General features: G+C 48.9%; 10 protein-coding genes across 12 annotated transcripts; 5 read left to right on the plus strand and 5 right to left on the minus strand.

Annotated features, from left to right (window-relative positions):
- Positions 1 to 1,323: 1,323 nt before the first annotated feature.
- On the minus strand, positions 1,324 to 6,170 carry LOC118507959 (dynein light chain Tctex-type). Its single transcript, XM_036047286.1, has 3 exons — positions 5,996 to 6,170; positions 4,800 to 4,965; positions 1,324 to 2,518 (listed from the first exon to the last, which is right to left on the minus strand). Exons 1-3 carry the CDS (start codon positions 6,014 to 6,016, stop codon positions 2,370 to 2,372), a joined length of 336 nt encoding a protein of 111 aa, XP_035903179.1. The 5' UTR covers positions 6,017 to 6,170; the 3' UTR covers positions 1,324 to 2,369.
- On the plus strand, positions 3,212 to 4,757 carry LOC118507951 (mucin-19-like). Its single transcript, XM_036047277.1, has 2 exons — positions 3,212 to 3,562; positions 3,631 to 4,757. Exons 1-2 carry the CDS (start codon positions 3,277 to 3,279, stop codon positions 4,620 to 4,622), a joined length of 1,278 nt encoding a protein of 425 aa, XP_035903170.1. The 5' UTR covers positions 3,212 to 3,276; the 3' UTR covers positions 4,623 to 4,757.
- LOC118507958 (DNA-directed RNA polymerase II subunit Rpb4) lies at positions 4,939 to 7,229 on the plus strand. The gene is made up of 4 exons (XM_036047285.1): positions 4,939 to 5,002; positions 6,422 to 6,623; positions 6,686 to 6,866; positions 6,952 to 7,229. The coding sequence occupies exons 2-4, from the start codon at positions 6,560 to 6,562 to the stop codon at positions 7,124 to 7,126; spliced, it is 420 nt and encodes a 139-aa protein (XP_035903178.1). The 5' UTR covers positions 4,939 to 5,002; positions 6,422 to 6,559; the 3' UTR covers positions 7,127 to 7,229.
- LOC118507941 (gamma-tubulin complex component 5) lies at positions 6,872 to 10,608 on the minus strand. The gene is made up of 4 exons (XM_036047259.1): positions 10,396 to 10,608; positions 8,550 to 10,337; positions 7,269 to 8,487; positions 6,872 to 7,191 (listed from the first exon to the last, which is right to left on the minus strand). Exons 1-4 carry the CDS (start codon positions 10,474 to 10,476, stop codon positions 7,148 to 7,150), a joined length of 3,132 nt encoding a protein of 1,043 aa, XP_035903152.1. The 5' UTR covers positions 10,477 to 10,608; the 3' UTR covers positions 6,872 to 7,147.
- Positions 10,609 to 10,668: 60 nt separating this feature from the next.
- Positions 10,669 to 11,838, plus strand: LOC118507953. Its single transcript, XM_036047279.1, has 2 exons — positions 10,669 to 10,921; positions 10,985 to 11,838. Exons 1-2 carry the CDS (start codon positions 10,760 to 10,762, stop codon positions 11,786 to 11,788), a joined length of 966 nt encoding a protein of 321 aa, XP_035903172.1. The 5' UTR covers positions 10,669 to 10,759; the 3' UTR covers positions 11,789 to 11,838.
- Positions 11,839 to 11,962: 124 nt separating this feature from the next.
- Positions 11,963 to 17,293, plus strand: LOC118507940. 3 transcript variants are annotated; one of them, XM_036047255.1, is made up of 3 exons: positions 11,963 to 12,243; positions 12,746 to 13,224; positions 13,283 to 17,293. In XM_036047255.1, exons 2-3 carry the CDS (start codon positions 12,875 to 12,877, stop codon positions 16,296 to 16,298), a joined length of 3,366 nt encoding a protein of 1,121 aa, XP_035903148.1. In that variant the 5' UTR covers positions 11,963 to 12,243; positions 12,746 to 12,874; the 3' UTR covers positions 16,299 to 17,293. The 3 variants fall into 3 exon arrangements, with proteins under 3 accessions (XP_035903148.1, XP_035903149.1, XP_035903150.1); XM_036047256.1 differs by lacking the exon at positions 11,963 to 12,243 and adding an exon at positions 12,297 to 12,313; XM_036047257.1 differs by lacking the exon at positions 11,963 to 12,243 and adding an exon at positions 12,595 to 12,613.
- Positions 17,089 to 19,608, minus strand: LOC118507945 (cleavage and polyadenylation specificity factor 73). The gene is made up of 2 exons (XM_036047270.1): positions 17,348 to 19,608; positions 17,089 to 17,223 (listed from the first exon to the last, which is right to left on the minus strand). The coding sequence occupies exon 1, from the start codon at positions 19,468 to 19,470 to the stop codon at positions 17,398 to 17,400; it is 2,073 nt and encodes a 690-aa protein (XP_035903163.1). The 5' UTR covers positions 19,471 to 19,608; the 3' UTR covers positions 17,089 to 17,223; positions 17,348 to 17,397.
- On the plus strand, positions 19,588 to 21,730 carry LOC118507946 (probable ATP-dependent RNA helicase DDX55 homolog). The gene is made up of 2 exons (XM_036047271.1): positions 19,588 to 19,878; positions 19,953 to 21,730. The coding sequence occupies exons 1-2, from the start codon at positions 19,774 to 19,776 to the stop codon at positions 21,684 to 21,686; spliced, it is 1,839 nt and encodes a 612-aa protein (XP_035903164.1). The 5' UTR covers positions 19,588 to 19,773; the 3' UTR covers positions 21,687 to 21,730.
- On the minus strand, positions 21,709 to 22,879 carry LOC118507960 (SRA stem-loop-interacting RNA-binding protein, mitochondrial). Its single transcript, XM_036047287.1, has one exon. It carries the CDS (start codon positions 22,099 to 22,101, stop codon positions 21,820 to 21,822), a length of 282 nt encoding a protein of 93 aa, XP_035903180.1. The 5' UTR covers positions 22,102 to 22,879; the 3' UTR covers positions 21,709 to 21,819.
- On the minus strand, positions 21,709 to 23,223 carry LOC118507954 (methyltransferase-like protein 23). The gene is made up of 2 exons (XM_036047280.1): positions 22,906 to 23,223; positions 21,709 to 22,726 (listed from the first exon to the last, which is right to left on the minus strand). The coding sequence occupies exons 1-2, from the start codon at positions 23,107 to 23,109 to the stop codon at positions 22,124 to 22,126; spliced, it is 807 nt and encodes a 268-aa protein (XP_035903173.1). The 5' UTR covers positions 23,110 to 23,223; the 3' UTR covers positions 21,709 to 22,123.
- Positions 23,224 to 23,280: the final 57 nt, after the last annotated feature.

The raw sequence follows: 23,280 nt of genomic DNA on the forward strand, positions 1-23,280 counted from the left end.
GAGCAACGGCTACCGAAGCACCGGATAGGCACACCCCTTTTTATTGCTTCCGGGTAGTTTCCCCCAACATGTGGCATGTTAGCCCGCATTAAACGTCATCATCGTACTTCCTTTTTCGCCGCACCATTTCCGTTGCCTACTTAGTCGGCCGAGCCTTAAAACGCCGCTGCCAATGAACCTAAGACCGCTGGCTGCTTCTTAGCAGCTCTAGCCGCCAGCACTTTGCGCTGGTCCCTGCCGCAGATAATATCGTTACCAATGATGCATTATTTATTGCACATGTTTGCCGACACCGGTATCGAAACGAAGGAAAGGGTTCGATACATCGGATGCTGCCACGTTTCGCTGCTGCTCGGCTAGCTAGCGTACGAAGGGACGTTGGACGTTTGGCTATGCTTCTCCGCTTCATGTCTATTTTTTTCCAATTCCAATACTTTTCATTTTTCATCAAACAGCACACCCCTGGTTTCTGTTAACCCCATTCGAGTGAGGAAAGGATCATGAAAATTCATGGCTAATTATATGAAGCCGGCCCGGAGAAGGGATACAAATTTACTCTCAATGTTTGCCCAAGAAAATATCCTCAGGTGAAACTTTTGCCTCACCAGTAGATATACACCCGTAGCCAAAAAAAAAACGGGTGAATACTGCTAAAACGATCTCAGCATGAATATAAACAGATAACTAAATACACGACACGTTGGACGTAAACATCAAAAGGAAGATTTCTCTCTTCACTTTTAAAATTTACCCATTTTCACGATAAACATCGAGACCGGTATCGAATCCTATCCGAACCATCTCCCCCGTATTCTGGACGTGACTAACCAGCTACTGGTAAACAAACAGTCAAGCAAGCCAGAACTGGCAGACCGAGACATCCAGAGGTTGTGGAGCCAAACCCGAAAGAGAGCGGAGTATGCAACCTCAAACACACAAAGCGGACGTTTCATTTAAACCGCATCAACCAACCTAACCACTACCAAGCTGGGTGTCCCTTAAATCATAGAATTTACGGTACAGCCACCTGTATCAACATCTTGTCCGCATATTGATCGCTTACTTACGCTCCCCGACTATTTGATGCCGTTGTGCCAACAGGCGAAACTAGACCTAGAACCGACGAAGAAACTATGCCAAACAGGAGCTGCTCAGCAACATTTCAGCGTTGAAAAATGTGTTTCATTCAGCTAGATACTTACCGACTCAACGGCTCGTCGCATCGAGTATTGGTCTGTGTTTGAGCCGGAGTCCCAATTGCTTCCATGCTACGAGGAGTTCTTTCGTGAGTGACACAGCACGACAGTAAAATCCGCCACACAATTTTCCGTGTCGTTAGTTCTTATATTCTATGTGTGTATTGTGAATCCTTCCTGCTGCGCGCGTAGCTGCTGCATTCAACGCGTCTCCTATTGGCTAACGCAACGAAAACAATGCGTTTTATCATCTTGAGCTAAGCAAACACCTACCATAATCTTAATTACTTACTCTTGCTCGCTGCTTTCCTCGCTGTATGGACACACACGAAAATTTACACTTGCAATCCGCCAATTAATGTTTCCCACCGGCCAAAGTTAGTACGATCACACCTGTATCTGTGACCTTTTTTTAGTTTTGTTGTGCTATACTGCCTGCCTTCCTTCGCTATTACTACTTGCCTATCTTCCTTCTATTACCAGAGTATCTCACAAGTTCTCTCTACACACGCACCCACACACAGAGCTGCACAGCCTCGCACGATATACAGTGAGTAGGAAAATGTGGTGCACACCCTATATTGTTCCTATGACTAAACATTGTAATTCGATTTTTGCATTTTGGGCATATCACACGCTATCTTATCCTCTTATCTCAGCAACTGGCCTTCTCTAGGAGGGAAAATTTAAAAAAAGCAACCGAAGCGTCCAGAGCTCGTTTTTGCGTTTATCCTTCTTTTCCAATGGCTCCAACACCGATGTGTCCTTGGTCTCTGGTTTCAACTTTCGTACAAGGGACAAATATTACATCTTACGCATTTTTGCAAGTATCAGTACTTGTGCGAAAGAGAGAGTGGAAGAGACAGAGTTGCATGGATCGGCATTATTATTGCATAAAAATAAATAAACTCAACAACCGTTGGTCAAGCGTTCTCTTACATGGGAAAAGTTGTCCTACTAATAATGCACACGATCCGAAGCGAACCGGAGAGTTGTACACTACATTACGCACATGTAGCTGCTAGGTGGACAGACGCGCACACACACACAATAATGACGGAGTGAGGAAAGGTATTTAAAACACATCATAAAAAGGACAATCAAATTGACGGTTTGTTTCGGAAATACGCAATTACCCTCCATCTTTACACCCACCGGTTCACTGCATCGCTTCTAGATCGAAAGTCCAAACACCGATACGATGCAGTACATCGTCTTATTCTCCCAGCGTACCGTGCAGGAACCGTCCGTTTCGTTGTTCCAGTAGCAAGAACTTGCCGTATGCAGTCCAGCGCCATTTTTTTGCATTATCATGCACGTTACTAAAGAAAGAGAGGGAAGAACAACCAGAAAAAAGTTCACTTTATAAATCTGTGCAGCAACACTTAATCGGTCGACGATGGAAACGTGTAAAGGTGACACCAACATCACGATTACGGTGTGACTCTATCTAAACAGCCCAGCGTGGCCACATTCCGGGTAAACCGAATTTTACGTCCTGCGTGCAGCACGCAACATAACGGTGTGCCGGTGTCTCAACCAAATGACTAATTTATTGTCTCTTTAGCACTCAACGTTCAACCATATCAGTCAGGCTTCAGGTCTAGGGCTGAGTTCGCTCGAAAAATGAAAGTGCTATAAATTCACACCCACAATTTTCTTCCATGATTTACCAATACGAAAATCCAAAACACTCTTACACGCAAAAAATGTTTATATTTTGGTCCTTGCCGAGTCGAAAAGAACCAATGTGGTTCTTCTAAGGCACCGCGTCGGTTCTAAGGTTACTCGACCCAAACAAACGGCAGTACAATCGGTTTCACTATTCAAAAAACTGCAAATACAAATTCAGCACATCTGCCAATTGACGCACTTTCTCCGTCAAGAACAATAACCTTGTTTTAGGATATGTTTTTGGTCTGCTCCTCGGTCGGAGAGGCTTCTGGTTCCGCCAACAAGCGAATTGATTGATAAAGGATTGTCGATCGAACGATGGTTTACGCATATATAAAACCAAAGGATCTACGATCCGTTCAGAATCATCGGTTATCATCAGCAACTCATTTCAACCTTCTACGAAATGAAGCAGCACTTCCTTACTTCTATCCTGCTCGCCGTGTGCCTACTCACCGGCAGCACGCTTGCCCAGATCGGTGTCGGTATAGGAGACATCGGAGTCACAGTCCTCGGTACGTCCTCCATCATTGGTGTTACGGTGGCCACAACGGTTGCAGGAGCAACTACCACCACACCAGCCGTGACCGTAGCTCCTACGACCACCACTACCGCTGCACCAACTACTACCGTGAGCAGCGCCACAACCGCTTCCGGAACGGGAAATACCGTTGTTTTTAACATCAATGGAAGTAAGTAAAGGATAACAATCCGGGGGTTTTCTTTCTTTTAACCCGACAACCGATCGTTCCTTTTCCAGGTGTCGTAACTGTCGCTTCATCCGATCAAGCCACGATCGCCGCTATTATCGCAGCCCTGTCTTCTACTACTACCGCAGCCGCCACGACCACTACCGCAGCCGCTACAACGACAACTACGACCGCTGCGACCACCGCTGCCACCACCACTACGGCCGCCTCTACTACTGCCGCTACGACCGCAGCCACTACTGCAGCCACTACTGCAGCCACTACTGCAGCCACTACTGCAGCCACTACTGCAGCCACTACTGCAGCAACTACTGCAGCAACTACTGCAGCCACGACCGCCGCTACGACCACCACCGCCGCTGCTTCCACTACAACGGCCACTTCCTCCATCTCGATTACGATCACCATCAATGGAACAACAACCGTGATAAGCGCAAGCGATCCCAACCTGCTGTCGATTCTCACCCAAATTCTCAACAACCTGTCCACGACAACGACGGCCGCCGCCGCCACAACTACTACAACTGCAGCAGCTGCAACTACCACCACAGCCGCTCCCTTAACCCGCGGCGGTTGTGGAGGCCGTGGCGTCGGAAGAATCGGAATCGGCTTTGGTGCCGGAATTGGACTGCGCGGAGGCGGCGGCATTGGTTTCGGTGTCGGAGGCGGTATCCGTGGACCCGGAATTATCCGTCCCATCATCGGCGCTGCCGCCAACACGGCGGGTAATGTTATCGGTTCGGCAGTTAACGCTGCGGGCGCTATTGCCGGATCAGGACTGAATCTCGCCTCGGGACTCATCGGTGGTGCGGCCAATCTAGCAACCGGTGTCCTTGGAGGATTAGGCAACGCGATCGGAGGTATCGGAACGGGACTATCGGCAACCGCCAATGGTGGACTACGCGCCGGAGCAAATGCTCAGGTTGGCGCAAACGTTGGTTCGCGATTTGGTGCTAGATTCGGCGCAGGTTTGGCAGCGCGAGGAGGACTAAACGGTGGAGCTGCAGTCAATGCCCGATTCGGTGTTGGTTTCAATGGATAAATTAACCAGCCCTGCCCTCCATTGCCCACACGTGCTCGCACACACACGCAAACCGTAATAGAGATTTTTGTGTAAAACGATAGCTACTTCTACAACTACTAAAAATCAGCAATAAACGAAAGAATCCATGTCGAACCGTGTTCACAACAGTGTTCCTTGCACCCGCATCCGACTTACCTATGTATTTGTAAGGCTTCTGGAGCTTTGTTAGCACGCTAAGGCAGCTCTCCACCACCGATCCGGTCCAGTTGTTGACCTTATCATGCTGATATGCATTACCCCCAATCGTCGTCTCGATCGCTTCCTTGATGATCTTGCTCACATCGTCCACAACGAACTGGTGCTGGTGAAGAATTAACATAGCGCGGTTAGTATTGCGGGTAAGTAGAATAACATTCGCGAACTAGATCTATCCAACAACTGTGGGTCACCCCCGGGGATTTATCGGGGATAAACATCCGATAGAAAAAGTTTCATCATGGGGGAGAAGTTGTTATTGTTGCCTATGTCCCTACCTGATCCCAGGGCTTCAGCTACACTACTTCCGTCGGGGAAGAAGGTAACAACACAACCTGCTGGCGTCAAACACGAATTACTTCGCGCCAAAGTTTGATCAATGCGCTTGCTTGTGAACAACGCTACCGCGCTGCGTGTCCGCGGAACGAGGTCACAACACAAACCGTTGGCAAATTTCTCACTCTTTTCTTCCGTACACATGATTGTTTGCACATGGTTGGTTATAGATAAATTACTACCAGCCCTGCTGAAGGGATTCCACTTCCGCACTTTTTCTGCGGCAAATAAGCCATCATCGCGAGACATACCGAAACGCGATGCGTTGCATGACCGGGAGCGATCAATCGCAAACAATGGCATCATCGCACCCGTGGGTGAGGTGTCGCTGACGCATTCTTCACGATGAAACTTTCATCCTAGCCCTAATGGCCTAAACCTTTTACATGGTCAATGCTAAATGAAGATGTTTCACTCATCTTGAAGCGGGCTTTTCATTCCCGCAATACAGCAAACCAGCCAATATGGTTTAGTTTCATTCTACAAAGAACGTGCATGAGAGAAGACGCACTAGCTTTAACTGTATGGAAGCTTGATTTGAAGTAAAATAGGTTTTAAATCTAGCAGACATTGGAACATAACGACAGCTTGGCAAAAAATGTTACTCTTTCCACCAAACACATTCCTTGCGGGCCAGTATCGACCACCGCGAAGGAGTGATGACGGAATTCTTCAACGTCAGCTGGCCATCCAAGGCTGGTGCTCTTGTTGGCCGCCCATGCAATTATTGAACCTCCCTCTCGACACAAAAACACTGCACCAATCCGTGTGTTGCACTTCGCAATCGTTGCTTATCTTACCTCTTCTTTTCCGTCTTCCATGGCGATTTAGTGCTGAGGCCAGGAATCCAAATATTCACGCTATCACGTACTGTTTTGAATATGCCGGAGCCGCTAAAAGCTGACGACCATTAATTCCTAGAACGTTCCGTACTGCTTCTGTGCTTTTTGCCCACGATTTTTGACAGTCCTTTTGTTTCTACGTTTTGTTTGCAATGCGTTTATACTCCACGCCTTCTTTACTCTGCGTTGTGCCCGGAACGACAAGCGTTGATATTCTCTGCTCAACGCAAATTAAATTAATTAGTTGTGTTTCTAAAATGTAGCATTTTTTATATTTCATCTCAATATTATTTATTAGCTTGCAAATAGTATAAACATAGCTACAGCACCGGTACAGAACTCCACTCCTTATTTTAAACGTATTGGTTGACGCACTATTTCCAGAAATTGATGACTTTTTTATGTTGTCCCGACAAAACGCCATCGTAAACAAACAGTCCTCACGAACGCGGTAAAGCAAGTATTTTTGCTGCATATATCGGAAATAAAAAAAGGAAGTAAATTGAGCATTCTAGTTAAACAATGGCAGGCTTTAATCCAGTAGATATGGTGGAGGAGGATGCGGCCGATTTACAATTTCCCAAAGGTACAAATACACCCTCCATTTCTTTCCTCAACACAACACGCACTGAATGTATTTGTTTACAGAGTTTGAAAGTGCGGAAACCCTTTTGATCAGCGAAGTACACATGCTGCTGGAACATCGAAAGAATCAGAACGAATCCTCGGAGGAAGAGCAGGAGTTCTCCGAGGTTTTTCACAAAACGTACACCTACACGAACGAGTTTCGTAAATTTCGTAACAAGGAAACGATTGCCAGCGTTAGAAGGTAGGTAATCATGCTACTAGTGGCTACTTGTAGAGAGCTTTCCACAGTAACGTTTATTTGATGTGCAACATCTTTCCTTAATTAGTTTGCTGATGCAGAAAAAACTTCACAAATTCGAGCTTGCAGCCCTGGGAAACCTCTGCCCGGCATCGCCGGAAGAAGCAAAAGCTCTCATTCCTTCGCTCGAAGGCCGCTTCGAGGACGATGAGCTGCAACAGATACTGGACGACATTGGCACGAAGCGCAGTTTGCAATATTAGGCTATTCCTACCCTCAGTTCTTTAGTAGGGCTCATTGTAACTAAACGCATCAGCCAATCCGGTAACTATAAAGTGAATAAAATACAAAAAACAAATAGACTAAGTAACGTTTCTCGTCCGTACGCTACGATGGTGTACTTACGATGCAATTTGTGCTTTCCATATGCTTCCCGGCTGAGCAATTTGGCCAGCTGTTGGTGACATTTGCAGTACGTTCGCTCCAATTCATCCACCTGCGAATTCGCGATGAAATCTCCCATCGTGCTGTTGTCCGGAATGTCGCCCCGTGTGTCCATTTCGGTGTAAAGTACTGTGTTGTTCCATTCATCGCGTAAAATGTGCACCAAGTTCAGCAACCGTATGATACCTTCCATAACCGGTTTGCTATCATCCTGCTGGAAGCAATGATCGAATATGGTCGCAATGTAGGACTGATGAACGGCGATCATCTCACTCAGGTTGTCGGCCAGGTCGAGCTTCTCGTCCAGTTGCTCGCCAAACGATTGCAGTACGTGCGTCATCAAATGCGAATGGATGCACTGGACCGAAAATATCATCCAGAACTTAAGCATGGCCAAGCGCTTCAGGATTAGATCGAGCATTCCGAAGCTTGCGTACGGTGGGCGCTTTTTCTGAGATTCTGGAAAACGCAACATTTCCAACGTACCGAGGGCCCACTTCACCTTCAGCAAGAACCGAAACACGCTGTTATAACTGGCCATGGTTTCGTCGTTGATCATGTTGCTTAAATCGTGGCTCGGATTGTATAGGACTTGTATTTCATCGATCGCCGCCAGTACTATGGTCGTGTCGAGCTTGTATCCAGCCGCTCGATTTACCTCGACGGTGAACAGCGACGTCATATCGTTAAACCGTGACGCCAGTATGTCGTTCAGCTGGATAGTGAGCAGATAAGGATTGGCCCAACTTTCTCCCGCCTCTATTCGACGGAACAGATCGCTATAGAAATAGTCCATCAGATCACTCGCCTCAAGCAGCAGGACCTTGCGAATGTTCTTCAGATGATCCATCACATGAAACTCGTCCTTGTAGATGTACGTCACGTAGTGGTTCGCGGCCTGCCGCTTAGTTTCCATGAGATTTTTGATAGCATTAAACAGCACATGCTCCAGCGGTAACTGAAGGGTAGAAATCGAGTTGAGAATCGTGTACATAGTGTAGGCGTTTGAAAGCTTCCCAGCCGATTGTTCGGCCGGCGACGAAGGCTCATCCGTTCCAGTCTGTCGACAACTCTCGTCCACTAGCTGGAGCGTGCTGTTGAAGGCTAGCAGCAATAGATCATCATCACACACTTCACGCATTTGTTTGCGAAGATTGTGCAGTACAGCATTTTCACTTTTCTGTAAGATAAAAATAATGACCGAGCAGAACAAATTACAGAAAACTATTCCTCGTTTCCTACCTTTTCCTGTACGACGGGTTGCTGCTCCGTCTCGCAGCTCTTTTCTTTGGGGCTTTCTGTGCGGAATCGTTCCAACTCGTGTACGATCGTTTCCAGAAAGTTGACATAGACCAAATTTTCATCCATTCCCTGTTCCTTTCTCATATCGCTTATTCTGTCCAGCCCGTTCAGTATGTTTAGCGTGTAGCCGGCCTCCAGCGAGTGGTGCAGCAACAGCTTGATGATCGGATCGTTCTCAATCACCTCCGATATGGCCGAGCTAACGTAAAACGAGCGTATTTTGCATTTCGAAAACAACCGTGCCTGATACCCCGTCTGCAAACCGGTGGGTGAATTTTCTGCGTATGTTTTTTCCACCAGAAATTCCTCTCGCCAGTCATCGAGTCGGCCTTCCGTCCACCAGGTATCGATTATGTTCATGTAACACTTGAGCGCCGCCAGCAATAATGCAAAGGCCAGGTTTCCCTTTTCTAGGTTGGCGCTTAGCTTTACGCTGCGAAACAGCCCAGACAGCAAGTGTGCGACCGCAATGTGTGCCGGGAACTTGGTCCAGTCAAGCACCGAAAACTTGTGAATATCGTAGAGCTTCTTCAGCACAAATAGTTCCGGTTCTAGCTCGTGGAAAAACTTGATGATCGTGTACGTTTTGCCTGGTTCTTGTTTGATAAGCTCCTGCTCGTAGCGTATCATTACCGCTTCGATGTTGTCCAGAAAGCTCTTCACACCAGCCGCATAACACTCGAAGGAGTGAGGTGCCGGCAGGCTTCGTGCAGTGTGCTCCAGAATGCTGCTACAGAAATTGCGCAACCGATACGCGATGGTCATATATTCGGTGAAGTTCAGCAGAAATGTTTGTAGGCCGTGCTCGGTCGTGCTCGACAGGGAGACATTCGTGTTGATCCAAATCTGATCGTCATCGATTCGGAACAGCTTGCAATCGACGGGATTGGTAAACATCCACAAGATTTCTCTTAGCATACAATGCTCCGACACGGTCGAGACGGGCTCGCTTTTCAAAAATCCGTGGGACACTTTTACGATACGTTCGGTCCAGAAATCACAAAACGAAGCACCTCGGTGTTCGCTGTTTACCTCCACCTTGTACTGAGGGTCATTCCACCAGGCCTCTTGTACATTCTGCTGCAACCAATCCACTGCCAACTCGTCGTTAAACGTGTCGTAGGTTTCTTCTTGTCTTGGGGGTTCAATTTTGTTGAATACCACCATCTCCTGTAGTTCAGCGTTCCCACAAGCCAGTTTGTTTCCAACTTCAATCGATTCTATTTCAACTTCCTTTTGCCCGATGCTGTGGTAGTTTCCCGATGCGCTCTCCTCTAAATCACTCCAATCACTCAGCTCCGATTCTTCTCTATCGTCACGTGTATCGAGCGGAAAATTATCTTCCAATAACTCAGCTATTAGATTTTCACGCTCTTTATCCTGCCAGCGCACTTCCGGTGGTTCTGGTTCGAAGAGCTGAATAGAGTCACCTGTCCGTAAGCGTTCCTTTAGCGCCCCGACCGGATTGTAGGCAACGGTTAAAAGGAACAACAAAACTGACCACTGGATGTCTTGCACATAGTGGTCCAGACATGCCGGATCACTGATGAACTCTTCGTAGCATCGACGCAAATGGCCCGCCTCAGTGGTGAAGTTTGTTATTTCCATGTTTTCTATAATCGCTTCCATCTTTCTCCGTATTTCATGGCTATTGACGGAGAGGTAGCGGTCGTTTTTTATGGTGCCCAGCGTAAAATTATAACAGATATCAAAGTTTTCCTCAGATTCCTAAAAGTAAACATTGCGGATAAGTAAGTGACCATGTTCGCACGACCAAAATACTTGCATTGAACCCGGTCAGAGATTTTATCAGCTCAGGGACATATTGCAGCACCAGCGCTTCTACTTCTGCTAGCATTTTGGACATTTTTGCTACTGCTGCGCTAGCTTTCGCACTTTCACTGCAAAAAGGTTTATTTTATGCAATTCTTCTATCCAAAACAAAACATCCGCGTCCGTTTTCGTACGGTTTGTTTTTGCAATATAATTTTCGCACCTTTTCGACCAAGGTGTATGTATTTATATCCATACACCTTGTTTCCAACCGAAACACCGTTGACAGCAGCTGTCAAACTGAACGGTCCGTTTTGTTTGCGCGAATTGTATGCAGCCAACTGGCAAACGGAGGGAAATTCAAAGCGGGAGAAATTATGGATTTTCAGTTTCAGTACGCTTGTTCGTGCAGAAATCAAAATAAACTTACCGTCAGCATACTGCACGATACCGCCTACCAACAGCGGATGATAACACGGCTGAACGAAATCGTCGATCGAGCGTGGGATGAGGGCGATCCGGAAATCCTTGCGGAGCTGGTAAGAAATGACCGGATGAGAAATAGCATTATGGGAAGAATATTAAAGAAATTGATGTTTTAGGCGATTGTGCCGGAGAATATAAAACAGCTGGATAATCTGAATGACCCACCCGCTGCTAGGGAAAGTATTTCTATACTCCACGACAGCGAAACGGATCTAGCGGTCATGAACTGCATTCGTAAAGAAAGCTTTTCGTCAGGAAATGCGTGCATTTGTGAGGCAATTGCCGACAGATTATCCACAGTTCTCGATGCCGGACTGGCCCAAGTCAACGTCGAACCTGTGCAAGAAGAAGCTTTGCTCGAGAAATTGCAACTGATAAAACCGTTCGTGCAAGTCCTTAAAGACGATATCTCGCTAGCCAACTTTTTTATCAGGTGTTGGAAACAAGCAGTTCGGTTTTATTGTCCCAAGCTGGTACAGGTCCTGGCGCAGGTATACCCACAGTTCCTTACCGCTATCGTAGATGAATTACTGAAGCGTAAAGACTCAGATTACGCTTCACTGCAATCGTTGAATCACTTTAAATTCCTTGCCCGAACGCTTACGATAGGCGAATCCTTTTATGCCACACTATCCTACCTGGCCAAGCAGGACCGTGCGCGTGCTCAACCTCTGATAAGTGCATGCATTCGTGCTACCAAGGACCAGCTATCCAGTAAACAATATTTTGCACTATTCCCGAAGCGGCTACGGCCGTACGCCATTATAATGAACGAAATTATTAATCCCAACGATCCTGACCTTGAAACGCTTATCCTGCAGTTGAAAAAAGAGCAACCCCACGACTACAGAATCCTCATCATGATTTCCCCGGTTTTTTGCTGCCTGGAGGATGGATTATCAGAAGAAGTCAACAGTTGACCCCCATCTCACGGCAATAAACATAAAAGATGCTTAAAATTCTTAATTCATCTCATGCGCATTTTCACTTTCTTCCACCTTCAACCGTACGGTGCCGTGATTTCCAGTCACTTTCGACTTCGCAGCTGCCCGCTCGGTTCAGTTTTGACAGCAACTGCCAAGGAAAGAGCTTCACAACATTACTGGTTCTGTGGCTTGAGGTGAACCTTGTTGTGTGTGGTTCCGAATCTTGCGACATAAAAAAAAAAAACAATTTGCCAAAGATGAATTAGTAACCGAAGCAGAATCGTACTTAATATCTGTGCTAGCGAAAGAAAACAACAAAACCCGTGCCTATACTCCCGTTCACTAGTTGTGGTCAATATCGGTGCATCGGTGGTTGCCGTGTAGCGTTCGCGTCTAGTGTTCTGGCGATTGGATCGAAGCTCTACGCGATAGACTTCCATTTACCACAGGTACGTGGATGGCACTTGCTACATTAAGTCACAACGTATTTAACTGCAAGGACGAAAGATTAGATTTGAGGTACGGTTTCATCATCGTGCGTGCTTTTTATCGCTGACGTAGCGATGTAGCCCCAGCAATAACAGAACGGAAGAGTGGAGAGCAGCTGTTATTTACATTGCGCCAGTGCCTGCTTCTCATGCTTCCGAATAGTGCAAACGCAAAGCGGCAGTGCTAGGGGCTAAAGACATCGTCCAAGCAGTCGGTGTCTGATTTCCCAGTGTTTGTTCCTGCTATCTTCCGCTACAGTGTTGTATTGTACTCCCATCCCATGCTCGCCCACGCAGGCCACAACTAACAGGTTCTGCTTTATCGGTCAATGTAAACAAAAAGTCCAGTTATGATTGCCGATCTCCCGTTTCATCTCGCGTATCTAGCGCTTACACGTTTCCGACGCAGTTTACTGATTTCACGCATGCAACGCGGTGCGGCTCCCACTTTTCTCTCCACAAGGTAACACAGCCAGCCAGCCAGACAGCCAGCCATGGGGAATGATTGAGTGCAGTGAGAAGGAAGAGTGTGCCAAGGAAAAGAAAGACAGCTCGCTTATCGGATACGGCGTATCTTACCGTGTGTGTTAAGATGCCCCAGTCCACGACGACCAATCAGCATAACGCTGGTGTGAACGTGTGCGGTTCGCACCAACAGCTTTCCTACGATACGGCCGCCACCGCCGCAGCAAGCATAGGACACGGAACTAGTGTAGCACCGCGATCTAGACCGAAACCGACGCAGCAGCACACTTCGACCACACCGTCGATTGGGCTCACACTGGCAGCAATACCGCTGAATCCCTCGCCGAAAAACGTCATCTCGCCCATTCCGGCAGCTATCGTAGAATGTGATAAGTTTGTGGCCAACTTTGACGACAAGTTCCTCGGTGCGTCCGTACCGAGACAAAGTCCTGCGGAAGGAGATTCAAATAGTTTTAGGTAGGTAACCGTTCGTTACCGTCACCATACGTACGTAATTAAATGTCCTGTTTTGTAGATTTGCGGTACCTTCGGCAGCTGTATCACCCGCTGCTCTGCTGTCCCCCTTCGAGCAGGATCCAATGTCGACCTCTACCACCACGGTTTCCATTCGCCCGCGGCCAACGGTGCTGTCGCATTCGCAGCAGCACATGCTTAGCAACTCGAACAGTGAGAAATCGCTAGTCTCTCCCCTGTCCGGTTCGTCCACGTGGAATCCGTTCGGCGATCCTTCGCCATTCAGCCCCATATCAACACTAACCGAGGATCAACTGTTCGGTGCCGAATTCGATAAGCTGCGGCTCGAGGGAAGTCAAACCTCGATTGTGACCTCGCCGGAGGAAATGAAATCGGACCGATGCGTTTCATACTGGAGCTCCCAGCGTGGATCACTTTCGCAAGCTCTATCGACCGGCATGATTGCCACGAACGGAGGAGCGTCTGGAAAGGATCTGCTTACCCTCGAGGAAGATCCGTTCGGTTCCGCGCCATTTACTTTGCCGAAACGTTTCAAGCAAAAAAGTAGCTCTTCGAAGCTGGCCTCCAAAATAAGTGACCGGTGGCGGTATGCGGTGGGAAGTGGCCAAGGCGGAACCGGCAAAGAAAGTCTGATAGAAAACACTCCGACCGAACCGTGCGGCAATGGCCTAGACACGGGTATTGGCAACTCGCAGAAGGAAGCGGGAGTAGACAAAACGGTCGGACTCGGACCAAAGAATCTGAAGCTGGACGATCTTATCAGCAGTGGTGAAAAGGGCTCGCCCAGCTTCATCAAACTCCCGTTGGACGATCGTAACAAGTACGAAAAGCTCAACTCCAACGACATCACCTCTGACGACAGTGATTCGGAGTTTTACTCCGAGTCGATCGGATCGTCCGGTGTTGGTGGCACAGGTTCAGCAGGAATTCATGCCAACAGTGTTGCCAGTGGTGGAAGCGCCAAGAAGCATAGCTTCAAACAGTTCGTGGAGAGCAACATTCCAGAGAAGTTGCAAGCCGTGTACCATAAGGTGGACAAGAGTCAGATGAAAAACGTACAGCTGGTAAAGAAGCTGCGCAGTAAAGTCGCTCAAGCGGGCAAAGATTCGGCGGCGACCAGCACCGCCACGACGAAGGGCACCAAGGATCGTCGTTCGGGGAAAAAGAATGGAAATAGAGAAGAGGTGAATGCACCAACGAACGGGAACGCGGCATCAGACGATGATTCGATTGGATCAGCGTCGGATCTGCGTGCGAACGATGATTTCCCGGAGGGAGACGAACCCAACGCGAAGGTTCCTTCTCAGGAGCCGACCCGCAGAAAACCATTCGTACGGGGGGGAGTGTTTGGCGGGGAGGGGAGTGTGGACGATTGTATTAGCGAAAGTATTAAGACGTGCGGGTCAAGTGCCTACCATGCGGAGTGTGAAAGCGTAACCACCAACGAGGACAACACGAGCCGAATAGTGACGCGGGTTCGCGTTAAAAAGCGGGAACATTTGGGTTCCAAGCACAGCGTCATCGACGAAGACGATTCCGCCGAGGAGGATATGATTCAGGGCGAGAAGCCTCTGCTGTTGGACGATGAGCTGGACTATGAGTCGGCGGCAGAGAATAACACGAGTGGGGAAGAGGTCCTGATGGATCCATTCACGCCCGAGGACGAGTTGGGTGTTGCAAAAAAGCAACGAAGCAGCAATCTCGAGGAAGATGAAGCAGATGAAGCGGAGCTGGATCCGTTCGCGATGGCTCCGTTTCGTAAGCCATTCGTGCCAAAGCGGAACAGTGGGGTAAAGTTTCTGCCCGAAGTACATCCCATCCCGGAGCACTGTCCTACCGGCGGTGGAATAGAGCTGATGGCGGGCGATTTCATTACATCTACACCGATAAAACCGGCCGCAGCCAGTCGCGAACCTGTTGCACCTGCTTCTGTTTGCAACGAATTTTTCGATCTGACCGTCGATCCGATACAACCGCAACGAGAAAAAGACTCGCCAAGCGCTCGGCGCGATCTGTTCGGATTGGAACCGTTTCCCATCGTGCCGATGGTTCCCGTTGTTTCGGCCCTTTCGCCAGCAACGGTCACATCATCACTGCCAACGCAAATGGTGGCTTCCCCTACCACAGGAGCTCCTATCGCACACGCACCTCAGGAATCGTTAATCTCCCGCGTTACGCTCGAGTCTGGTGGCGTAACGTTGACCCACATCGTAATTCCTCACACCCACAGCTCCGTGCAGACTATTCCCATACTCCCCGCGCCACCACCATCAGTGCCGTCGACTATTTCGTCCCTGTCCGCAACCGGTTCCAACCAAAACCAGCAGGCAGATACAGCCATGAACAGCCATCTCCACTACAGCGGCCAACAGCACCTGACCGCACGGCGCAACTACGTAAACTTTAGCCAGATCCCCTCGCATAGCGTCACTTCGATATCGCCCGACAACAACTACGTCAACTTCTGCCCCGATGACGATGACGTGCGTAATCTGAAGTCGGACGATTACGACGACAATAGCAGCGATACGGTTGTGAAAGTGTCCTCCAAAGGATTTCTGACCAAAAAGCAAAAGGTGCGGTACAATCATTTGCAGGAGAAGAGCAGCAGTAGCAGTGCCAGCGCCGCCGGTCACGGGCGTCCGTATGAGGAAGCGTCCAGTGCCGCCAGCCTTGGCCAGAAAATGAAAGCGAACGTGAGCGGATATCGCAAAGCGGTGCTGGAAAGTGGCGTTGGAAGCATCGGGAAAAGCCGCAAAGATGACCAAACGGTCAAACAACCGAAAAGCAGCTCAAAATCCAGCACCAAAGCAATGGGATTCAGCAACATGAGCTTCGAGGACTTCCCGTCGGACGAGCTGGCGGATGAAGCGCTTGGAGCGGCCGATGGTACACGGCTGACGAGTGCAGTTGGAGGTGGTGGTGGTGGTGGAGGTGGTGGCGGTGGGAAGCTACTCAAGATGGCCCCGTTCGAGGTGATCCGCAACGAGAAGATGCTGCTGGAGGCGGAGAAAAAGTTCGGTTCCCTAAAGCGTCGCAGCAATCCGTTCTCCTGATTGTACGCCGAAGGATATAAGAAACGAAAGTGAAGCAGACTGGTGTTGCTAGGCAACCAAACTAACTTATTGCTGCTGTATTCTATACCCAATCAAGCTGATATCGGCAATTCGGAAACTGCTCCCAAGCGCGGGAATCGGTTGAGTATTGATCAAAAAATTCGCCAAGAAGTAAAAACAAAATGTACATGCATGGGTGGAGAAAGATTCTTTAGAAGAACACAACACACGTGCATGCAATGAACCAAGAGACTGGAAATGCTTCGTAATGATGAGTGAAAATTAGTACTTGCAAGCTACTAGCTATTACACACGCACGCACACGCAGAGACAGTATGTGGAATGGTCCCGGACAAGAACCGGGAACCGGCGGCACACACGACGAGCTAAACGCTTGAAAGAGGAACACAGCAGCTAAGCCTCCCTCCCAACCTCATCGACTCCACTAAGTTACAAAGATTTTACTATTTAGCGATATTACCAAAATGTAGCATTATTGTGTACGTAAGTGTGTATATTACGGTACTACTGTATTATTGTTTTGTTTTATTATGTATGTGTATGTTATTTATTACAACTTATTCAAACGCAGCAGCTCGATAGTCTGTGGGCACGTGCGTAGGTCTCTTAGGACAGTAGAATGCATGCAATGATGCAATTAGACTCCAGACAGTATGTGTAGCACCCCGTTAATATGTTCAGTATTAACCGACAGAAAGGTAATACGCAAAGTGCATTTCTTTACACGCGCCGTTTCATCCAAAACTACAGCTCTAAACTTTTATTCCGGAAACTATGAAGGATCGCAGGGTAGAGGAGGTGTCTGGTTGTCTGATGTCCGGACAAGACGGACGTACGGCTGCCTGTAACTTGAATCCTTGCCTCCAAAAGCTAATCCACCCCTGTACCAGCTGGTTTACATAGACTGCAAAAGGAAATATTCGATACGTCATAATGCAATCCCTGTACGATCGGTTTATAGTATACAATATATATTTATATAAATTACCCTTATTGTGCTTGCCGTAAAGAAAGAATTTATTCTATACCTTAGTATCGTTTAGTTTAGTACAATTTTCTTGGGCTTGCCCTGTTCCACCTACAACAGCAAGCTTTGTCGCAGTTTCCTCACGGTCATGTACACCGTCTGGTACAGCTGCTCGTCCTGGTCGCATTCGACCTCGTGCGTCTGCAGGTTGATCACGATTCGCTTGCCGCGTACAGTCACGGTCAGCCGGTCCGCGTCGATGAATTTCTCCATCGACTGTTCGCCAAACAGTTCCTGTAGCGTTTCGATCAGACAGTCCTGGTAGTGCTTCTCGTCCACCTTGGACATCCGCGTGCCGATCACGTTGCTACCCGCGATATCACACTGCAGCAAGCAGGCCATCACCATGTCCGCGTACATGTCGTTCACCGGTGTCGCTTGCCATTCGAGCGTAACGATCTTCCCGTCCGCCGTAAGATCGATGCAATCGCACACCCGTAGCCGCGCCGTCGCGGTGCTTCCCACGGCTACCGCACATTCCACTACCGATCCCGGTCCACCGGCACGCTCCAAAAGCAACTTCAGCACCACAGGTGACCCGGGCCAATGGATGCTTTGCTTCTGGGTCACAATCGACATGCTCATATCGGTGTACTTCGAAAGATCGGTCGGTGCCAGCAGATGGTACTTGAATTCGCGCTTCACCAACACCCCGCTCAACCGCTGACAGTCTGTCGGTTCACCGACAGCTAACGTGCCCATTACTTTGGCCGTTTTCTCACCCCGGAAGTAAAGCTCCACCGGTTGAGTGTTGCGCGGATTGTGGAACGTGATTTGTACCTTCGGGTTGGCCTCATACTCTCTCATCAGTGCAGATTTCAGCCGTCCCATCTCGTTCTGTTCGCCGTGCACGAGAACCACGTGCGTTGGTTGCAGCAGTCGAATAAATTCGCTCGTTTGCTGATAGTCCGTGTGCGCCGAGAAGGAAATGTAGTCCACCGACATGTTGAGTGGCAGCTTCTGTCCGTTCATGCTGGTGATTTCTTCCGGCTCGAACAAAATCGTCTTGGCAAGCGTGCCCTCCACACAGTAACCCGCTATAATGACACCGTTCTTCGGGTCCGTACACCACGATTCGAACAACTCCCGGGATAGTCCACTCTGCATCATGCCGGGCGATGCCATCACGACGCACGGACCGACATCGTCGAAGTGATCGATTCCCTTCAGATTCGAGATGAATCGAAACACGAACGGATTGTTGATGGCAATCTGTCTCCGGATTTTATCGTTCATCGCGTTGATGTACGTCTGGTACACGGCCATACACTTTTTCGCCAGCGACGAAGCGTAGTAGATCGGGATCTCCTGCAGGTCCGGATTTTGGCTCCAGTACTCATCCAATATAAGCAACAGTTCCTGCGCTCGGCCAAGCGCAAACACCGGAATCAAGCAGCGCCCTCCTTGTGTGACGATTTTTTGCACCAGTGAGGTGAACCTATTTTCGCGATCCTCACGCTTCTCGTGAATGTGCGTTCCGTACGTTGACTCGGTGATGAGCACGTCGGGCCGCATGGCCGGTATTTCGGCCGCCATCAGATGCCGATCTTCCTGTCTCGAAAAGTCACCCGTATACAGCACACGAATGCCTGCAATTTCGATCATGAACATAGCTGCTCCCAGCACATGACCGGCATTGTACGCCCAGAACCGTACGCCAAGGATGTCGCGTTCTTCGTGAAAGTTTATCGTCTCTATCTTCTCCATGCTGGCTTCCAGGTCCGCCTCGGTGTACAGCATTTGATCGGTGGAAATGTTGCTGACCTTGATGTAATCGGACAGCATCCAGCGGTAGATGGCTTTGGTGGCGTGCGTCATAAAGCAGCGGCCCTTGAACGAAGTCTTCTGCAGAAACCATGGCAGCGCACCGCAGTGATCCAAATGGAAATGCGAGATGAACAGCAAATCGATCTGATCCGCATCGATCAGATCGACGAACGGTAGCGCATCCATGCCGGACAGTCCCGGATGGATGCCACAGTCGAGCATGATCTTTTTCCCCTTGAACTCGAGCATGATGCAGGATCGGCCCACTTCCTGCCCGGCGCCCAGCGGCCTGATAACCATCAGATCGCTTTCCTCCTTTAGCAAGCGTGCTCCGTTCGATGCTCGTTTCTGTGCCATTTCCGAGCTGGTTCTTACTGCTTTCCGATTCTTTTTCTATATATTTCACTCCACAGTTCGATTCAGGTAGGGCGGCAGGGCTTCCGTAAACAATCGTTTCACCACCTGGTTTGTTTTGCTTGGGCTACGCACCGGGCGGTCGGCCATCTGTCAAAACCAACACCAGCAGCTGTCAAACGGGCTGTTTGGAAGTAAACATGGGCATGTGCTTCGTCGTTCGTTGAGGAATCGTGTTGGGAATAGTGCTTTTTTGTTTAGTAATCGCAATTATAGCTAAAGCAGAACCATTCGATAGCGTAGAAAATGCCTCGACCTAGTGCAAAATGGAGCGATTTATCCCCATCGCTAAGTGCGCCAGTGCTCGAGGTGATTGAAGGGCTTGGATTCGATAGGATGACGCCGGTGCAGGTGAGCTGAGAGTTACTGCTACATTACTTGTTAATATTATGCACAAGCAATTAACATTATGATTGTTACTCCAGGCCGCAACGATTCCGCTTCTCATGTCCTACAAAGACGTAGCTGCTGAGGCAGTGACGGGATCCGGCAAAACGTTAGCATTCCTCGTCCCTTTACTAGAGCTGTTGCTCAAAAGAAAGCGTAGCGAGGCGTGGAAAAAGCACGAAATCGGTGCCGTTATAGTTTCTCCCACGCGCGAATTGGCCACCCAGATACACGAAGTACTGTCCGAATTTCTAAGCCACAAAGAGTTGGCCTGCTTTCGACAGAAAATGGTGATCGGGGGAAATGCCGTGGAAGACGATGTGCTGGCTATCTTGCAAGATGGTGTCAACATTCTAGTGGCCACCCCTGGTCGACTGCAGGATCTTTTCGAACGCAAGGGAGACGTAAATCTGGCCGCCAAGGTGAAGAGCTTAGAGCTGCTCGTACTAGACGAAGCGGATCGTTTGCTGGATATGGGGTTTGAGGCGACGATCAACACGATCCTCACGTACCTTCCGCGCCAGCGTCGTACCGGCTTGTTTTCCGCCACACAAACCAAGGAGGTTAGAGATTTGATGCGCGCTGGTTTGCGTAATCCGGTGCTGGTTAGTGTCCGCGAAAAGGCCAGCACAAGTACGCCGAAATTGCTGCAAAATTACTACGCGATCGTTGAGCCAGAGCAAAAGCTGGGGGCTTTACTGGAATTCATACGCACTAGGAACGTGAAGAAGGCGATGATGTTCTTTCCCACGTGTGCTTGCGTCGAGTATTGGTCCGTCGCTTTGGCGGAGCTTGTATCATCGATGCAGGTACTGGCCTTGCACGGAAAAATGAAATCGCAACGCTTTCGCACACTGAAGACGTTTCGGGAAGCGGATAGCGCGTTGCTCCTGTGTACCGATGTACTTGCCCGAGGTGTTGATATTCCCGAGGTGGATTGGGTACTGCAGTGGGAACCACCATCGAACGCAGCCGCATTCGTTCATCGTGTGGGTCGTACGGCACGCCAAGGATCGGAAGGAAATGCGCTCATAATGCTGCTTCCGACAGAGGATGCTTATGTGAATTTTCTTACCCGTAATCAAAAAGTTTCGCTGAAGGAAATCGAGTTAAAGCTTCCCGAGCTAAAGCTAACCGAAATCCTTCACACGCTGCATCAGCTTCAGACGAAAGATCGGGCCACATTCGACAAAGCCAACCGAGCGTTTGTGTCGCACGTGCAGGCGTACAGTAAACACGAGTGCAACCTTATCCTTCGCCTGAAGGACCTCGATCTCGGCAAGGTGGCAACAAGCTACGGACTGCTGCAGCTACCGCGGATGCCAGAAATTAAGCCACAGTTTAAGGAGTCATTCCGCGGTCCGGAGCAGACGGTGGACGTGTTCGCGCTGGCTTACAAGGATAAGCAAAAGCAGGCCTCATTCCAGGACAAGCTGAAAACGTACGCCGAAACAGGCGAATGGAAGGGCAAAAAGAAACTTATACGCAAGAAATCGATTCCCTGGGAGCTGGCCAACAAGGAGCGTGAGGAGCGCAAGGAGATAAGGAAGAAACGGAGGGAAAAGAAACAAACACGAAAGGCCGCGATCGAGGCGGGTGCTGTGGTGCCGGTGAAAAAGAAACGGCCCAAATTTACCCAAGAAGAGCTCGACGAGCTGGCCAACGACATACGGTTGTTGAAGAAGGTGAAAAAGAAGAAAATCACCGAAGAGGAATATGCGGACGAGATGGGTCTGAAGGACGGAGAGGATGATTTGATGGACTCGGAATAAATTGATCGCCGGAGTGGCGTGGTTAGTTTTATGGCTAAATCAAACATTTCTATTCAATGAAATCATACATTCGATTACATTGCATGTTTTTAAGCGATTCCTTCGAAATGTGTCCGTATCCTATGCTTACATGTTAAGAAGAGGCAGGTTGCAAGTCCAGCACACGTCCCTCGAGCACGTGTAACCGGTTGTTGGTGGCATTGGTGAAGCCTTCGCGCGTGCTGAACACGATGAACCCATACCCACGACTGATTCCGGTCGTTTTGTCATAGATTACGTTCGTCGAATGGACATGGCCGTACTTGGAGAAGTAGGTTTTGAGCTCCTTCGTACTGACCGTCCACGGCAGGTTGCCTACGAACAATTTTTGCACGCCTCGGGCGATCGTGCTGGCCGCAGCGGTGGTGGAAGACATGGCAGTAGCTTTTGTGAAGGGCCTATCCAATCGGTTGTCTCACTATTTCCAACAAATGGACGGTATGGTTGCCCATCAACTCCTGTGGATCTACACCGAGGTCCTCACTGAGATTGTCTAAGCTGATGACGGAACAAACCAAATCCCACTTCTTCAGGAGATTCTCTATACACCAGTCGGCACTCCGTTCTTGGTAGGTGCAGATGAATTTCGCGCCCGGATTTGCCTCGAGTATAAACGAAACCGTCACCAAAATGTCTTCAAACACCGACGGATCGTAGAACACGTCGGAACCGAGAATCAAGTCCAGCGGTCCTAGCTGCAACACCTGCTCCAGGAATAGTCCCCACGTCAGTCCGATGACTTCGATGTCCTTGCCGGGTCCGGGCACAAGATTGTTCAATCGACAACAACGCTGTATGTGTTCCAAGGTCTTCGGTAGCGTACTGCAGTCGCTGAGTGTTACGTGAGCTCCACACTTTGCTGCCAGCAGCCCCGGCAGCGCCGTACCGGCACCGATCTCTAGTATTCGTTTGTTGATGAGCGAATGGCGTCGTTCCCAAAGAAACCAGGCAAGCACCGGTGCAGACGGCCAGGTGTAAAACGAATAACCCGGCAGTGGAAGCTACAACGGCAACGAAAATCCCGAATTAAAATGATGCTCCGTGAACGCAATGTGCATGCGAGCGAGGTGATTGTAGCAAGTTTGACACTTGATCGGACGCAAGCGTCAGCCCAACGCCAATCAACAAAATCGTCGCAAACGATCGCTTCCAGTTTGGACGGAGCAATCGAGTTGCTTACCTCCGGTATGAGTATTTCCAGCTTTTCACCTACGTACGAGGCACCGTTTCTGGATTTACCGCCAAAAACAAACCTTTTTATTTGCTCGCCATCGTTTTCCATTTGTTGGAATTTGGTCATTTTCGTCCAAACTGACCCTTGTTTTGGCAAGTGTACGGCAGGTACAGTGGTTGAACGAACGGTCAAAAGCGCAGGACCTAACATCAATATTGCTTAGGAGGATATTTTGTTGTTCTGTGACAAAATCTCCACATTATGTTGCACCAAATCTGTTAGAAATTTGTATTTTCGTTAAACAAAGATGGACTTTTAAAATCCCAAAAAGCGAAAAATAAAAATTGTGCGTTTAATTACGATGCTTTTATCTGGCATCAC

This window comes from Anopheles stephensi, chromosome 2 (assembly GCF_013141755.1).
Source record: "Anopheles stephensi strain Indian chromosome 2, UCI_ANSTEP_V1.0, whole genome shotgun sequence".
NCBI classification, from domain to species: domain Eukaryota; kingdom Metazoa; phylum Arthropoda; class Insecta; order Diptera; family Culicidae; genus Anopheles; species Anopheles stephensi.

Bases quoted from the DNA above. Each gene is read 5' to 3' on its own strand.
- LOC118507951 (XM_036047277.1), top strand. From the start codon at position 3,277: ATGAAGCAGCACTTCCTTACTTCTATCCTGCTCGCCGTGTGCCTACTC. The intron at 3,563-3,630 runs GTAAGTAAAGGA...TTCCTTTTCCAG, and splicing joins TGTTTTTAACATCAATGGAA to GTGTCGTAACTGTCGCTTCA.
- LOC118507959 (XM_036047286.1), bottom strand. From the start codon at position 6,016: ATGGAAGACGGAAAAGAAGAG. The intron at 4,966-5,995 runs GTAAGATAAGCA...ATTCTTCACCAG, and splicing joins TGGAAGACGGAAAAGAAGAG to CACCAGTTCGTTGTGGACGA. The intron at 2,519-4,799 runs GTAAGTCGGATG...CTCTTTCTTTAG, and splicing joins GAAGCCTTACAAATACATAG to TAACGTGCATGATAATGCAA.
- LOC118507958 (XM_036047285.1), top strand. From the start codon at position 6,560: ATGGCAGGCTTTAATCCAGTAGATATGGTGGAGGAGGATGCGGCCGAT. The intron at 6,624-6,685 runs GTACAAATACAC...ATTTGTTTACAG, and splicing joins CGATTTACAATTTCCCAAAG to AGTTTGAAAGTGCGGAAACC. The intron at 6,867-6,951 runs GTAGGTAATCAT...TTCCTTAATTAG, and splicing joins ACGATTGCCAGCGTTAGAAG to TTTGCTGATGCAGAAAAAAC.
- LOC118507941 (XM_036047259.1), bottom strand. From the start codon at position 10,476: ATGTCCAAAATGCTAGCAGAAGTAGAAGCGCTGGTGCTGCAATATGTC. The intron at 10,338-10,395 runs GCAAGTATTTTG...GTTTACTTTTAG, and splicing joins AATCTCTGACCGGGTTCAAT to GAATCTGAGGAAAACTTTGA. The intron at 7,192-7,268 runs GTAAGTACACCA...TTCACTTTATAG, and splicing joins TGGAAAGCACAAATTGCATC to TTACCGGATTGGCTGATGCG.
- LOC118507953 (XM_036047279.1), top strand. From the start codon at position 10,760: ATGGATTTTCAGTTTCAGTACGCTTGTTCGTGCAGAAATCAAAATAAA. The intron at 10,922-10,984 runs GTAAGAAATGAC...TTGATGTTTTAG, and splicing joins CGGAAATCCTTGCGGAGCTG to GCGATTGTGCCGGAGAATAT.
- LOC118507940 (XM_036047255.1), top strand. From the start codon at position 12,875: ATGCCCCAGTCCACGACGACCAATCAGCATAACGCTGGTGTGAACGTG. The intron at 13,225-13,282 runs GTAGGTAACCGT...CCTGTTTTGTAG, and splicing joins GGAGATTCAAATAGTTTTAG to ATTTGCGGTACCTTCGGCAG.
- LOC118507945 (XM_036047270.1), bottom strand. From the start codon at position 19,470: ATGGCACAGAAACGAGCATCGAACGGAGCACGCTTGCTAAAGGAGGAA.
- LOC118507946 (XM_036047271.1), top strand. From the start codon at position 19,774: ATGCCTCGACCTAGTGCAAAATGGAGCGATTTATCCCCATCGCTAAGT. The intron at 19,879-19,952 runs GTGAGCTGAGAG...TTGTTACTCCAG, and splicing joins ATAGGATGACGCCGGTGCAG to GCCGCAACGATTCCGCTTCT.
- LOC118507960 (XM_036047287.1), bottom strand. From the start codon at position 22,101: ATGTCTTCCACCACCGCTGCGGCCAGCACGATCGCCCGAGGCGTGCAA.
- LOC118507954 (XM_036047280.1), bottom strand. From the start codon at position 23,109: ATGTTAGGTCCTGCGCTTTTGACCGTTCGTTCAACCACTGTACCTGCC. The intron at 22,727-22,905 runs GTAAGCAACTCG...TTGCCGTTGTAG, and splicing joins TGGAAATACTCATACCGGAG to CTTCCACTGCCGGGTTATTC.